This window comes from Falco naumanni, chromosome Z (assembly GCF_017639655.2).
Source record: "Falco naumanni isolate bFalNau1 chromosome Z, bFalNau1.pat, whole genome shotgun sequence".
In the NCBI taxonomy this organism is placed as follows: Eukaryota; Metazoa; Chordata; class Aves; order Falconiformes; family Falconidae; genus Falco; species Falco naumanni.
In genome coordinates, this window is record NC_054080.1 from 83,441,745 (window position 1) to 83,456,047 (window position 14,303).

The window sequence follows — 14,303 nt, forward strand, 5'->3', positions numbered from 1 at the left end:
ACAGATTCTGAAGAACAGTTGTTGCTATTCACTACATATTGTACTGTGTCCAGTGTGGGGCTCCCCAGCTCCAGAGAGACAGGGAACTACTGGAGAGGGCCCAGCAGAGGCTACCAAGATGGTGAGGGGACTGGAGCATCCCCCTGATGAGGAAGGGCTGAGAAAGCTGGGGCTGTTCAGCCTGGAGAGGAGAAGACTCGGAGGGGAGCTTATCAATGTCTACAAACACCCTAAGGGCAAGTCAGGGCCAGGCTCTTTCCAGTGGTGCCCAGCAACACGACAAGGGGCAACAGGCACAAACTGCAGTACAGAAAGGTCCATCTGAATGTGAGGGAAAACTTCCTTGAGGGTGGCAGAGCCCTGGAACAGGCTGCCGAGAGAGGCTGTGGGGTCTCCTTCTCTGGAGACATCCAAAACCCACCTGGATGCAACTCTGTGCAACCTGCTCTAGCAGGGGGTTAGACGATTTCCAGAGGGCTCTTCCAACTCTGACCACTCTGTGATTCAATGAGCAAGCAGCTACTGCACTTTCTCAACCCATGTCCTTGCTGGCTGACTGTTGAGGGAAACCCATAGTCAGGCATTTTTGGCTGTTCTTCCACAGTCCGCTCCCACAATATCAGCATTCTGATACCAGTCCTCTCTGCCAGACCATTTATGGTTTTATGCAATAAACAACATGCAATTACAAACTCAACAGCATCTTTACAACAAAGCAAAGGGATTCACAGCTGTGCCAGCATTATGCATCATGTGTTCTGTAAGAGCATCTTGATATGGCACTACATAAAGATTTGTGGCAGACAGATTTTCCATGCATTCACATTATTCACATTCAAAAAGGAGGAGGACTGGATAGCAGAAACAGAACAGCTAGATTACTTGAGCACCTTTTCTTTTCTGTCTTGTGAAATACATGCTCCGTTTCCTGGAGATGCACTTACTTCTGAGCATTCTGCCTAAATTCTTTGACTCTTCTTGTATTCTTGTACAACCAACAGCCCACTTATTACATTTTAGCAGTTACCTTTTCAACAGATTTCTAAACATAGTACTGTTATCTTCCCTCATTAAATTCCTAAAAATTGCATTAATTCCACTCCCCAGCTGATGCTAGTTTATGAAACATTTGTGAAAAGAAACACTAAATAATTGCAGCAGCAGCATTCCTGCAGTAGTATGTGGCCAGCTTCACCCCAGTTTTATTCTCTTCTGAATAGGACCATTAGCACCTTTCAAACTGCACAAAAGTGACTAAAGCTAAAGTAGGTCTACAGCATCACTTCTGAACAATTGTTTAAAAAAAAAGCCAAAACAAGTTTGTAAATAAATGACCATGTTAAATTTAACACAGATCTTTAAAGAAAAAACACACCAAACAAACCCTGCTCTAGAAGAGGTTTATTTTGCTATAAGAACCTGTAACACACGAACAGCTAGTTAACAAACATATAGTTCTAGCAGAAGATGATAGTCAATATGTTATTAAAAGCTCTCATCACATTTTGAAGGTGTCCTCTTTCATATGTATGGTACAAAGGAAGATGGTTTACACCAAATTACTTCAGACCTCAAATAAGTCTGGTTTACTATTGACTACATACTTTCAATCTCAACAGACTGTCCCAAACAGTAAACATGTTGCACCTAACATCATTGGTACTTCTAGTTTTAAAGCAAAGTCTGGGATTTTTAGCCTAAACAAAACACACAATCACAGAATTATTTAGGTTGGAAAACACCCTTAAGATCATTGAGTCCAACCATTAACCTAACACTACCAAGTCCACCACCATACAATGTTCCCAAGTGCCACATCTACAAAAAACATCAGTACTTTTTAGTTTCTTGCGGCACATTTGTTTCACTAGCACTATCATATACCTACCGTATGAGCCTGGTGCTTTCTCTTCATAAGTAAAATGAAGTTGTAGCTCCTCTTCTGACATGCGACTGATGAACACTTTCAGCAAACAGCAAATAATAAACAGTGCATTGTGAGCCTGCCAAATAAAGAGATGACTAGAAAAGAAGCAGAAAGAAAGAACAATCAGTAATGCTTAACCTGCAAATGTGCATCAAAATGCACAAGAAAAATATATGCCAGAGTAGACACAAAGGGGCTCCTACAGATGAAGCAAGGAAAAGCCAAGGTGCTCAAGCAGGGAGTTTTCAGCTGACATTACAGTAAACCAACCAGAAATGTATATAAAAGTAGTATTTTTTGCTTCCTGCAAGAGAATACAACCTTACTCCTAGTTTGTATTGTCAAAAACACCACAGTTGCCAGAAGTACCACTCTCTGAAGGGTTCGCCAGATGGCTCACTCTGCTTCTAAAGGTTTCTAGATACTAGGGACTCAAGCCACCCAGATGTTTGAAAAGTTCCAACAGGTTCAGATATAAAAGCTACTCTGGCTCTCTGAACCTTAGCACTCTTCCCAGTTAAATAGCCTTCAGATGACCACAGGCATTTATGGACTTCACGAGCAAAATACAGCAAGATTTTTCAATGCAACACACAAATATTTTCCAAGCTTTCTGAATGCAAGGGGAATATAGCTTCATTACATTTTCTTGAGTCCCAATAAGGTATTTTTGGATTAAAGAAGCAGGAGCTATCCAGGCAGGAATAACTTCTTCCTCCAGATACAAGTAAAAAGGTTGAGGGCAGTCCTGGGAGCAAGGGGCATTAAAAGGGAAGTCTTCCTTTTTGAAGCCCCAGATCTGATGAGAGTTGGACATCTGTCTACACGTGTTGAGGAACAATTCCAGAAAGCTTCCTGCAAAAAATATAGACAGCTGCACACATAACCTCTTGGAGTTTTCTACTGCTGAAAGGGGCAAGCAAAACCAACAGCAGCTGCATGATATGATTTGAAAGCAATGTCTTTATACAGAAGTTTGTGTTCAAATCCAATTTTAAATATTTCCAAGATAAAATACTGGTTCATATATTAAGATTTAGCTGAAAAGGTCAGGTGCTTTTTAAACTGCTCTAAACCAGTAGTAACCAGAAGTTACACTATTTGTACACAAATGTCTTTATGTAACACACAGGATGAACACAAACATGTCATTTTCCCCAGCAATCTATTTACACTTATTACACTTCATCTTCTGTGTTTGGAAGAGTACTAGATACTTGTTCTGTTTCAAACAATAATTTAAGAGAATTTTAAGTTTTAGTCTGCATGTTAACCAGCAAAGTAAAAAACTCAAGAGTTAGGAGAAAAAGGAACATTTAAAAAGTGAAATGGCACACACAGCTTTTTTCCAGGTACTTACTTCTGACATTCTGCTGAAATTTTTAACTCTTTGGTTCTAGAAAGAAAGACTTTAATCAATGACCCAAGGTTTCCTGTTCGAGGATTCTTCTCAACTAGATGAGGAAAAAAAATCCAAACATATGATTATATAGCGTGCGTAAGTTGCCACTACTTAATTCAAACAATATATAGAAACTAAATTTTGATGTCTTAAATATTTCTACATAAAGCACAGTATGTCTGTTTTTCTGTAGAGCTATTGCTGTTCTTTTACGTTTCTCCAGTACATGCTTTACTACCCCATAACTGTTCTCTAAACGTACTTTTCACCCTAGACTTAAAATATCCTAAATGTGGAGCTCATACCACTTCCTTTCCAAGACTTGTCTACAGCACAATAGTCTCCTGTCAGAAAATCAGGCAGATTTTCACAACTAGCTTTTACCTTCTTGAACATCACTGACTACATTTATACTACCCTTTCCCTTCATCCTCTGATTAATTCTCTCCCCTTACTGATCAGCTTCGAGGGCAGAGGGAAAAAGATCTAGGAGGGATGAAGTTACTTGTTTTAAACCTTTCAGTCATTTCAAGTCATTTCTACATAACCATTAATAATGGAAGTTTCTAAAAGCTTGGGATATGTATAAACACACTCCTTACACTATTTTAAACTTATTAGTAGAATGCACACAAGTAAAGCACACTAAAGACATGGATGTGCACCTGAATGCTGTTTCTTAATTTTTCTGATAAAGCAGAAAAAGAGATGTCACAATTTCTTACCTAAAGACTTGCAGATTGAGATTGTGGCTTCTTCCAAGAGCTTTAAATCAGCACTAGAGGAGGGGAAAAAGAAAATAAAAAGAGTTATACAAGCAACTGTGTTCCTGCACTTGAAGTGAAAATGCATTACAAATGTAGTAAAATATTTCTATGAAGCACTTAATTTTACCAGTCCATTAACTGGTTTACAGAAATATTGCAGAAGCACAGAGTGGCTGAGGTGACAAGGGACGCTTGGAGGTCATCTTGTCCAATTTCCCTGCTCAAGCAGGCCCACCCAGAGCCAGTTGCCTAAGACTACATCCAAGTGGCTTTTGAGTATCTCCATCTCCTATCTGGGCAACCCATTCCAGTGCGTGGTCATCCTAGCATCAGGCAGTACAACATGCATTTGAAGTACAGTGACTATAAAACAGGAAACTAACATTCAAAAGTGAATTGTTTGTCAATGTGAAATGATGTCACTACACCATTTATATTACTACTACTATCTTTGTGGCTTCAATGGTGCCATTGAATTAGCTTGATGCCACCGAAAATACACAGTAGCCTACAGAAAGAACTATTCTTTTACAAGAATGATCACATGAAATGACATCTTTTGAAAAAGCATAAAGCATCCTCAACATGTCATTTAACCTCAAGCTAAACACCACTTTCCTTTAACTGATGTTATTATACTATGCAACAATCACATCAGATACACCAAATTTTTCATAACTTCATTAATTGACAGTTGGTATGCCTCAATGAAAGCCATCAGCTGAAAAGAACAATAAAGCACTAAAGCAGAACTTGCCAACAATCACTGAAAGGAAATAGCGGCTGTATCAAACACATAAAAAGACATTTATATACTTCTACCAGTGCAGAGTAACTGATTCCTGAAAACAAAACAGAAGAATACATGGGAAGTCTATTTTCCCTTAACAGACTGGGGGGAGGGGGAACACGGGACAGACACGACACGACAAACAATAATCAGACATGGTGTCCAACATCACATTAAACAATAAGAAGGTGTCCCAGTATTAACACCTACAAGGCAACTTGTTCCACTGTTTCATCATCCTCATGGTAAAAAATTTCTCCCTTCCATCTAGCCTGAATCTCCCCTCTACTAGTTTAAAAAACATTTCCCCCCTGTCCTATCACTACAGGCACAGCTGCTCAGGTTAAGGGAGAAAATTGTACAGACTCTACACAGACTCAATTAATATACATTCTGAACTACAGGAATGGCAGTCCTGAAGTTCCCTAGATTAAGAGCCAGTCCAAAAAAAGTAACAGTTTGATGCTTGCAAATGTAACACAGTACGTAATACTGGCTGAACAATTTCAGAGCTCATGCAGCTACATCCTTGTAATTAAAGGTATGAAAATCACCATCTTCAGAATAAATAGGAAAGTAGCAATGTAATGAAACCTGAACAGTAACTAAGCTTATAAAAGTCAGTGGTATGGCTTCTGTTCAAGCACTCCTCTCAAAAATACTGCAAAACTTAATAGTGCCATAATTGGATTGTCAAAGTTGCTGATGCTTCCTACGCATTAAGTTTTCTGATGAGTAACCTGATTTATACAAAAACATCAGAGACTGAACTAAAAAAGGGCATGGTACCACATGCACTCTCTCTGTCCCACCTGCTCAACCCATCTCGGCAACCACCTACAGCTCTGCCAGCCACCTTCTAAAAGACTGTAGTGGGGGCAACAGTCCCCGGTCTTTCCATTTTTAAATTTAGACGCTAACCTAGTTTACAGCAGTCCTAAGAACTGTTGCATCAACCTGAAATTAACTGTGGTGCTGTGTGGGAAGCCCCTAAACCAGGTCTGCTGCTCAAAATCTAGCGTGGAGCTGTGGTCTTGGAAGCTGTTGAGTGAGCTGTGCCCAAACTCCTGGGGACAAGAAGAGGGGTTAAGGATATTGGTAGAAAAAAAGAGCCAAAAAAATTATTTTAAAATTTTTCAATAGGAAATGCTTCAAGATAGAGACATCAAACAAATTAAGGTTTAAGATGCCTGCAAATTTTCCTGCCTATCAGACTAATTTACTGTGTAGTGAGCTGAGAGCAGAGACAGCTCTTCAGCTACAGCTCAATATCCTATGACAAATGTAGATTATGCAGATTGGCTTTTTTTTTTATTCAAATATCAGCATTCGTTCCTCTCAAATTGTTTTGAAACTTCAGTCTCAGAAAGAACAAACTTACACTGTCATATATACTTGAAAAACAGTAGACTTACTCTCAAAGGTGGTCTCTTGTTTCAGTGCTAAAAACAGAGTAATTAAAAACAAATGGTATTAAGCTAGAACTCCCTGCCAGCAACTACAGACAACACAGTTTAAGTCTATATGAAACAACATGAAACAAGAACTTTTTGCACTTTAAAAAACACAAAACCAACCCCCTTTCTAAATTTGTCCAGCTGGCTGCTTGTCATCAGGATGTATTCCTTCCTCAGAGCTGACAGGCAGGGTGAACATTATATTGGAACACCAACTCAGCAGAGACTTCTTAGGTACTGAGTAATCCAACACAACAGAACCCACCTCCCACTATCCAAAGATGCTGGGACTTCTGTAATACAGTCTATGTGATTACTGTAATTGCTCCAGGATTAAAACCATAAATGCAGACATTCAGCTTTCAATTATAGTTAATTTTCCCCCTAATGTCTAAGCAGTTAAGACAAGTACAACATTCTTGGGGGGAGGATGAGAGGTGTATTCCCTTTGAGTTACTAAAACCCACACAAAGTCTTCAAAAAAGTTCCACAGTTGCCTCATTTCTGCATGTTCTCAGAATCAGAAATAGTGGCAAACCAAGCCAGACCTTCAGATCTTCAGTAAAGCTTTTAACACTTGACTCATTCTTTTTCCTACCAAAACAAAGTTTGAAGCCTAAAAATTAACCACAGCCCACTCCCTCTTATTCATACATCAAAACACAAAACCAGATTTTGCCATACTCAAGACTAGGCAACACCACCTACAAAATTTCACTTCATGCAACAGAAACACCTAGCGAGGAGGAACTACAGCATAACACCACCCCAATACACACACACCAGTGAAACGGTGTTCTTACACGTAACAGAAGTAATACTACTGCTACATCCCCAAGGATGGATTCATGGAGAAATAGTGGGCAGTACAAAAAATAGCCACCCATTACGAGGTATCTGGGGCAAAGCTTAGCAGAGGCTTTCTTTTCTTCACTTGGGCAGGAAGGAGAAGTGAGAGACATGGAAAAAACTGTATTTCTTTTGTCCTCTGAAGACAAAAGACATTAACACTTAGGCAAAAAATGCCTGAGCCAAGATTCAAAGGGTGGCACAAAAGAAACGCTACAACCAGCTGTGGTACTGACTTTGCTCTACAGTCCCTGTGGAGATGATATTTGGTTAATGAATGTACATAAAAATGGAAACCTAACACTAAAACATCCATCCTTCCATTGATCCAAAGAGCAGTATTTACAGTAATCAAACTATTTTTCAGCACTAACAAGACTGCACTGATCACAAATAATAGCTCCCATTCCCTGAAAACCCTCACCTGAGGAACACGGGCTGCCTTGCTGCCAAATACATGTGTGTACACATGCACATTGTATAGATATGTATTTCAAGAGCTTGCTACTTGAGACAGAAGAAAGTCTAAAATGCATTTAAATTGATCCCCTTCAACGTACTACATTTAATTGTAACCAAGTACCTATGGGAGGATCAAGGAGAAAACAACCTTTCAGAAAAGAAAAGGAAAAAATCCCACACATTTTCCACTCTGCAATTTTATCTACCAATACCTGGGAAAACAAAAATCACACCTTTTCAGAACTGAAAAGAAGCTTCTGAAAGACATTATTTTCTAGAGTACATAAAAATAGATGAGAGATTCATCAGGGATATAGGAGTAAAGTATCCCCTGGTCTGAGAATTGTTAATATATTCTCAACTAGAAAGAACTATCAATTTCTAGCAATAAACAAGCAGAAATGTAAGTAAAACCTTCTGGCTGCTTGGTAGCACTGCTGAGCACCACTAGGAGAAATCCAGTAACATCTAGTAAAGCCCTGGTGTGGAGGAGACACCACTTTGGAAGATATTCATGTGCACACAGCAACAAACACCAGCTTCAGGCCATGGATCTTTTAAATTCACGATCACAGTGACCTGGGTGAGTTTGTACTTGTAATCATATTATTTCAACTAGTACTACCCGAACTAAACCATCTGGTTTTGGGAAAGTGGTACATATCACAATCGTATTTACCTGTTCCACAATTTTCCAAGCAAAAGGTATCACCTGGTGTGGAGACTCAAACAAGTTGTGAGCACAGGGGGTAAACATTAAGGATTCAAAGGAAAATATACTTAACCACACAGATCTGACGCTCATTTAGATCCAAGCAAATGTGTGAGGTGAGGGATTGCTTCCCACATACTTTATGAAAAAATTACAGGCTCCACAGGAATTCCTGCCTCATCCTGTGATCTGGTGGCCAGCATTTCCAAATTCCTTTATAAAAGCAAGAAATCATTTGTGGTTTTTTTTTTAAATGTAGACAGGAGGCCCACAGACTTCAGCAAAACCAAAATTAATAATAATAGTGAAATCTGCTTCCTGACAACACAGACTTCTTTAAACAAAATGGTTTTATCTTGTTTTATGTTACAGGTATCAGGACACAAGAGGTTTTACAGTGGCAGTAATTACTGCCTTGTAACATCTCAACATAGCAAGCGGCAAGAATATTTTGCATACAAATACAAACCCATCTATACACAGGAAGCATCTATGTGCTGCCAGGTATCACACATCAGGGGTAGAAGTAAAGAGTAATCAAGGGTAGCCCGTTCCACAGGAGAGAGGTCTACTATGCCTACATCACGTAATAAGAACTCTGTACTAGGAAGGGGAGAGAAGATATCAAAATTAAGTTCAAACTTGCAAGCTCAAATACTGCCTTGATATACTACTAGATAGATATACTAGATAGAATACTAGAGGTCACCTCTTTCCTGATACAAAAGTTAAATCCCTCAGATCTGTACTATCATATAAATGCCATTTGGGAATTGGATGCACACACCCCCATTCAAACATACAGGAACACTAACACAAACCAAAATTGCCTTTTTATATTTCACAAGGAAGAGTGAAAATTATGAGTTCCCTATCATATGTATAGGCAATGATGATTGACCAAGTAAAACATAATACCGGATCAGTATTTAGACAATACAAATTCTGTTCTGCCTTGTTGAAATTGCTCTTCTACCATTTCATAACTGATCTTACATCAAGCTTTTTATTTTGTTGGTATTTAATCACTTGTATTTACTGATTACAGTACAAGGAGTTACTTCATCAGTGAGTTAAGTTTTCTGTAACAAAGCATCTTTCAATACAGGTAGAGAAGATTGGTAAATTAAGCAGTCTATTGCTCAAAAAAAATTGCATAGTTTTCATTGACTGCAGATTTTTATTTCTGGCTTCATACTACCAGAAAACTGGATTACGCGGTCAGCTATTCTGCATATATTGTAAAAAAGCATTACTTCCAAAAAGAGGAAGAAAAAAAAAAAAAAAAAAAAAAGAAAAAATATCAGTGGAGTTAGAGTGGTTGAATTCAGTTGCCTTACTTTAAATTTACTAACAATCAGTCCCAAAGACTTCAGCAAAACCGTAATTAATAAAAGACAGCAAATGTTGCTTCCTGAGAGCAGTCACCTTTGAAGAACATGGTTTTACCTGATTTTAAAGGCATCACAATATAAGAGGTTTCGAAGTGGCAGTGACTACTGCTATAAATACCTCATTATGCCAAAAGGAAGTATTCTGCATACAAACTAATTATAAACATGCCCATACCACAACACCTACCCTTATAATGATAAGAATAAGGTCTAACAAACCACCTCTAAAAGAGAGGGGGGAAAAAACCACAAGGGAGCAGCTTTCCTGACAGGTTTTTCCTCTAAGTAAAGCTTTTCTCTTTGACATTGAATAAAAAAAAAAAGAAGAATCAGCCCATTCAGTAAATTCATACTGTGGGAATGCTGACTTTAGTGGACTAGCTGGAGGAAAGACGTCAAAGAATAAAAAGCTGCATATAATTTATTGTACCAATTTAAAAATGTACCACATTAAGGCAAAATAAAAGTTGCTCATTTTTATATCTTTCCATTAAGGGCTCATGAACACTATTCTTGAACAAGCGACTCATTAAAAACTCTGGGGAAGGAACAAAGCGGAACAGTAAATATTAAGCACATGATTTTCAGCAAGTTCTGTGTTAGTTAATTCTGGTTTAAGTTTTCCATCAGGAAAGAATTGTAACTAATACCACTGGTTAGGAGAAGGTTGCATTCTTGGTAGCAGCTCACAGGAGCACCAAACACAAAGGTCTGCCTAAACCGAGATCTAAGACTCCAATGTAAACCTCACGGCTCTTGCTTGTAACAATAACTAAAAATGTCATCCAGAACAGCTGTATTTTATTTTTCCAATATCCAAACATTATTCAGATTGATAAATCAGCCACTTGAAATGTAGGAAGTGGCAGATTTAAGACATTTCATACGATTTTAATGCAGCTTCCATGAGTCTATTCTGCACAACGAATAAGGACCCATGAAGAAAAAAAAAAAAAATGAACATGCAGGATTGTGAATTTAGATCACCAAGTACTTCCTAATGGCTAAACCAGAAATTTCTCAGAAGCCTAAGGGGATTTCACCTGCTTAGCATCCATGACCTGCTTTACGGAAGAGGATGTCACAATACACCTTCTACCGTGAAAAGCTTGACACAACCTAAAACTAAACTGCTGGTAGCTTTTCCTTATACTATCGCTTATGCATATACTGCTTATCTTCTACTGCTCTTAAACTGTGTAAAGCTTTACCTGCCAAATACCCGAGACAGGCTCTGGCTGTTACTATCCACTCATGCTATGAGCAGCGATTCACCGTCAGCTCATTTCTGATTACTGTCAGCTGATTCATAATCAGGGTTTGTGAATGCACAGACTAGAATTACTCCCACTTGGAATATTCACTCTTAATACCTGCTTAAGAAAATCAACGTTATGTGAGGAAAAAAAACAGCCCAGAAAAGCAGAATATTACACTCCCAGCAGGCAGCTCTGCTTTGACCACATGCTTTCACATTCATTTTTGGATGGCACAGCAGGTTTAAGCAATCCCACCTTTCAGCCCAACAGTCGGCTGTGCCCCAAAAATCAATGCCTCATTGCACCAGTATTGTTTTGTGGTGCCACCCTAAGAATCACTCTAGGGAATTAACTTGGCTGAAAAAATAAACACTTCTTTTTGCTGTGGTGTTTTTCAAACAGATTAGGTCCTGATCAAACCCACAGCAGACCCAAATAAACACTGGAAGGGATAGTGAAAGGGCAAGGGTATCTCGCATCAGTATTGCTGACAGACACACAGCAACTGTGCACTGTAGCACTGGTATTTGGCAAACTTTATTCCCCCACGCAAACTACCTTGTGTTCTTCACAGAAACTGACGAAGAAGTTAACTGGACCGAAAAAATAAACCCAGTGAAGAAGACATGGCTGAGTAAACGAACAATGTGCAGAATCACAAAGAGAGATTAACATACTTATCAGGTCTAGGGCTGGGGGCAGAAAGCAAAAGAGAACCAGGAAGATGAGAAATGGATGAACAGCGGAAGAGATCAACCAGACTGAAAGGGAGAAGGGAGAAAAGCAAAAGAATGACAAACAAAAGAGTGCAAAGTGCTGAGGAAAGCAAAGCACAAGAAAATGAAGACAGACAACAAAGCAAAGAAAGCAGGGCCATTAAAAGATCAGATCACACCTTCATCTTTCTCATATTAGAAAGCCAGGAATTCACACTCTCAAGCCAAGGCCCTGGGCTTTCAGTTTGGGGGATTAGAAGACTACTGTTCCTCAGAAGATCCAACTCAATCTGGCAGTCCAAAAGATTTCCCTTTAGTAGGTGTGATCAGCTGTACCTGGACTAACTGGACTTCTGTAAAGCAAAGAACTATTCACACACTCCTCACTAGAGAGAAACACTAACAGAAACGTGTTAAAACCCTGCAAACTTTACCTATACATGCTGATTCAGACTGCCCTTAAAGGTAGCATAGGTACCCTTTGTCTTCCTTACAGATATCAATTCCTTGCTATGGGCAAGGTTTCCTGACAATAAGGTGACTTTCTCTGAAAGGAGGCTATACTCCCCAGCCCCACCACCTCCCACACGTTGCTGATTTTTGATTGTTTTTTTTATTGCTGCTTGCTTTTCCTACTACCATATATTTTTGTACCACCTTCTATTTCCAGGTTTTTCTCCTCCTCTTTCCCTGTAGTACTGCCATATGCAGAAGTGTGTCCAAAGCAGCATCCAGACAATGTGATCATCTTCTTCCTGGGAATCATATCAGTCCCATTCTTGCAAAAATTTGAGGAAATAGGATAGAATAGAACAGAATCATAGAACAGTTTGTGTTGGAAGGGACCTTAAAGGTTGTCCAGTTTGAACCCCCTGCCATGGGCAGGGACATCTTACACTAGACCAGGCTGCTCCAATCCCTGTCCAACCTGCCCTTGAGCACTGCCAGGGATGGGGCACCCACAGCTTCTCTGTGTAACCTGTGCCAGTGTCTCTTCACCCTCCCAGTATAGTATTTCTTCCTAATATCTAATCTAAATCTCCCCTCTTCTAGCTCAAAGCCTTTCCCCCTTGTCCTATCACTACAGGCCCTGGTACAAAGCCCCTCTCCAGCTTCCCTGTCAGCTCCTTTAGGTGCTGGAAGGTGCTATAAGATCTCCCTGGAGCCTTCTCTTCTCCAGGCTAAACAACCCCAACTCTCCCAGCCTGCCCTCAGCAAAAGTGCTCCAGGGTCATCTCTGTGGCCTCCTCCACTGGCCCCGCTCCAGCAGGTCCATGTCCTCCCTGTGCTGAGTACCCCAGAGCTGGATGCAGCACTGCAGGGGGGTCTCACTAAAGCCGAGTAAAGGGGCAGAGCCCCCTCCCTCGACATGCTGGCCGTGCTGCTTTTGATGCAGCCCAGGATACGGTTGGCTTTCTGTGCTGCAATTGCACACTGTTGGGTCATGTTGAGCTTCTCATCTACCAGCACCCCAAAGCCTTTCTCCCCAGGGCTGCTCTCAAATCCACCCTCCACCCAGCCTGTATTGTATAGATCTTTTACTCTAGAGTATCTCCAATTACCTCTACAAAAACATTTATATGGCTCCAAATAACACCTGCAAACAGTCACTAATTTTGCAACAAACAATTGGAAAAAGTATAATTTAAAAAGAGAAGAAAACTTTAAAATTCTGTCCTGTTTGACAGGTGAAAACCGGCTCCTTTCCGTAACAGACACAAACCAGTATCTTGCTCCTGTCAAAAATATGACCTACACTCAAGCCTCATTAAAACGAGAGTTAACTTGGTATTTCACAAGCTTTCAATCTCAGAAATGAACACTGACCTCTGTTGTTTTGTTCCTGCAGGCAAGGTTATCTGATTTAGACAATGGCTGAGGGTGCTGTGCAGCCAACATCATCTGACATCATTCGTCAAATGGTTCTCTCAGGTAGATGCAATTTAACGGGAAATTTCTGTTTCCTTCCAATTACTAAGCTGCACAAAAGATGCCTCGAAAAATATTTCTCTTCTAGCTACCAGGCAAGAGCACCATCTGGTGTTCAGTTATTTAAACTTTCAACCTGCTTTTGGATCAGGTTTTTTTGTTTGCTTGTTTTTTTATTATGTTTCTTATTTGGTTTTTTGTTTTGTTTGTTTTGGGGGGGTTTGTTTGTGTTTTTTTAAGCAAACTTACTCTGCACTTGATCTGACTCCAGGGGACAAAACAGATGCAATGAAAGTGACAAGAACTTCCTTTACTTTGGTGGGGGAGGGAGGAGCAGTGGAACAACTGAAAGAAATTGCTGGGGTTTTATATATAACTATTTCCCCCTAAACAAAGCCAAATAATGCAGTATTAATGGACCTCTTAGAATATTGCCCACCTTGTTAGTCATAGGTGGTCTATAAATAACTCCTGTGTCTTCAGGGATCTTAGAAAAAGCAATTGCTCCCTCACCCACTACCAATTATGTACCACCCTTCACAAACTCTACAACCCTTCCCAACACTGTATCCCCTTGCCAGCCTCTGGCTATTCTCTCCATGCGGAAGCCAAAATCCTTCTTCCTCCTCACTCTTGACA

The 14,303-nt window shown here is 39.8% G+C and overlaps 1 protein-coding gene across 4 annotated transcripts in view; it reads right to left on the reverse strand.

The window, feature by feature from the left end:
• DYM (dymeclin) overlaps nucleotides 1-14,303 on the reverse strand; it is a 220,029-nt gene that overhangs the window by 192,087 nt on the left and 13,639 nt on the right. For all 4 annotated transcript variants that reach the window (XM_040579681.1, XM_040579683.1, XM_040579680.1 and 1 more), the window contains 3 exons: nucleotides 4,055-4,107; nucleotides 3,288-3,381; nucleotides 1,889-2,022 (listed from right to left, as the gene is read on the reverse strand). In XM_040579681.1, coding sequence (XP_040435615.1) covers nucleotides 1,889-2,022; nucleotides 3,288-3,381; nucleotides 4,055-4,107 — 281 coding nt within the window. The remainder of the gene's footprint in view (nucleotides 1-1,888; nucleotides 2,023-3,287; nucleotides 3,382-4,054; nucleotides 4,108-14,303) is intronic.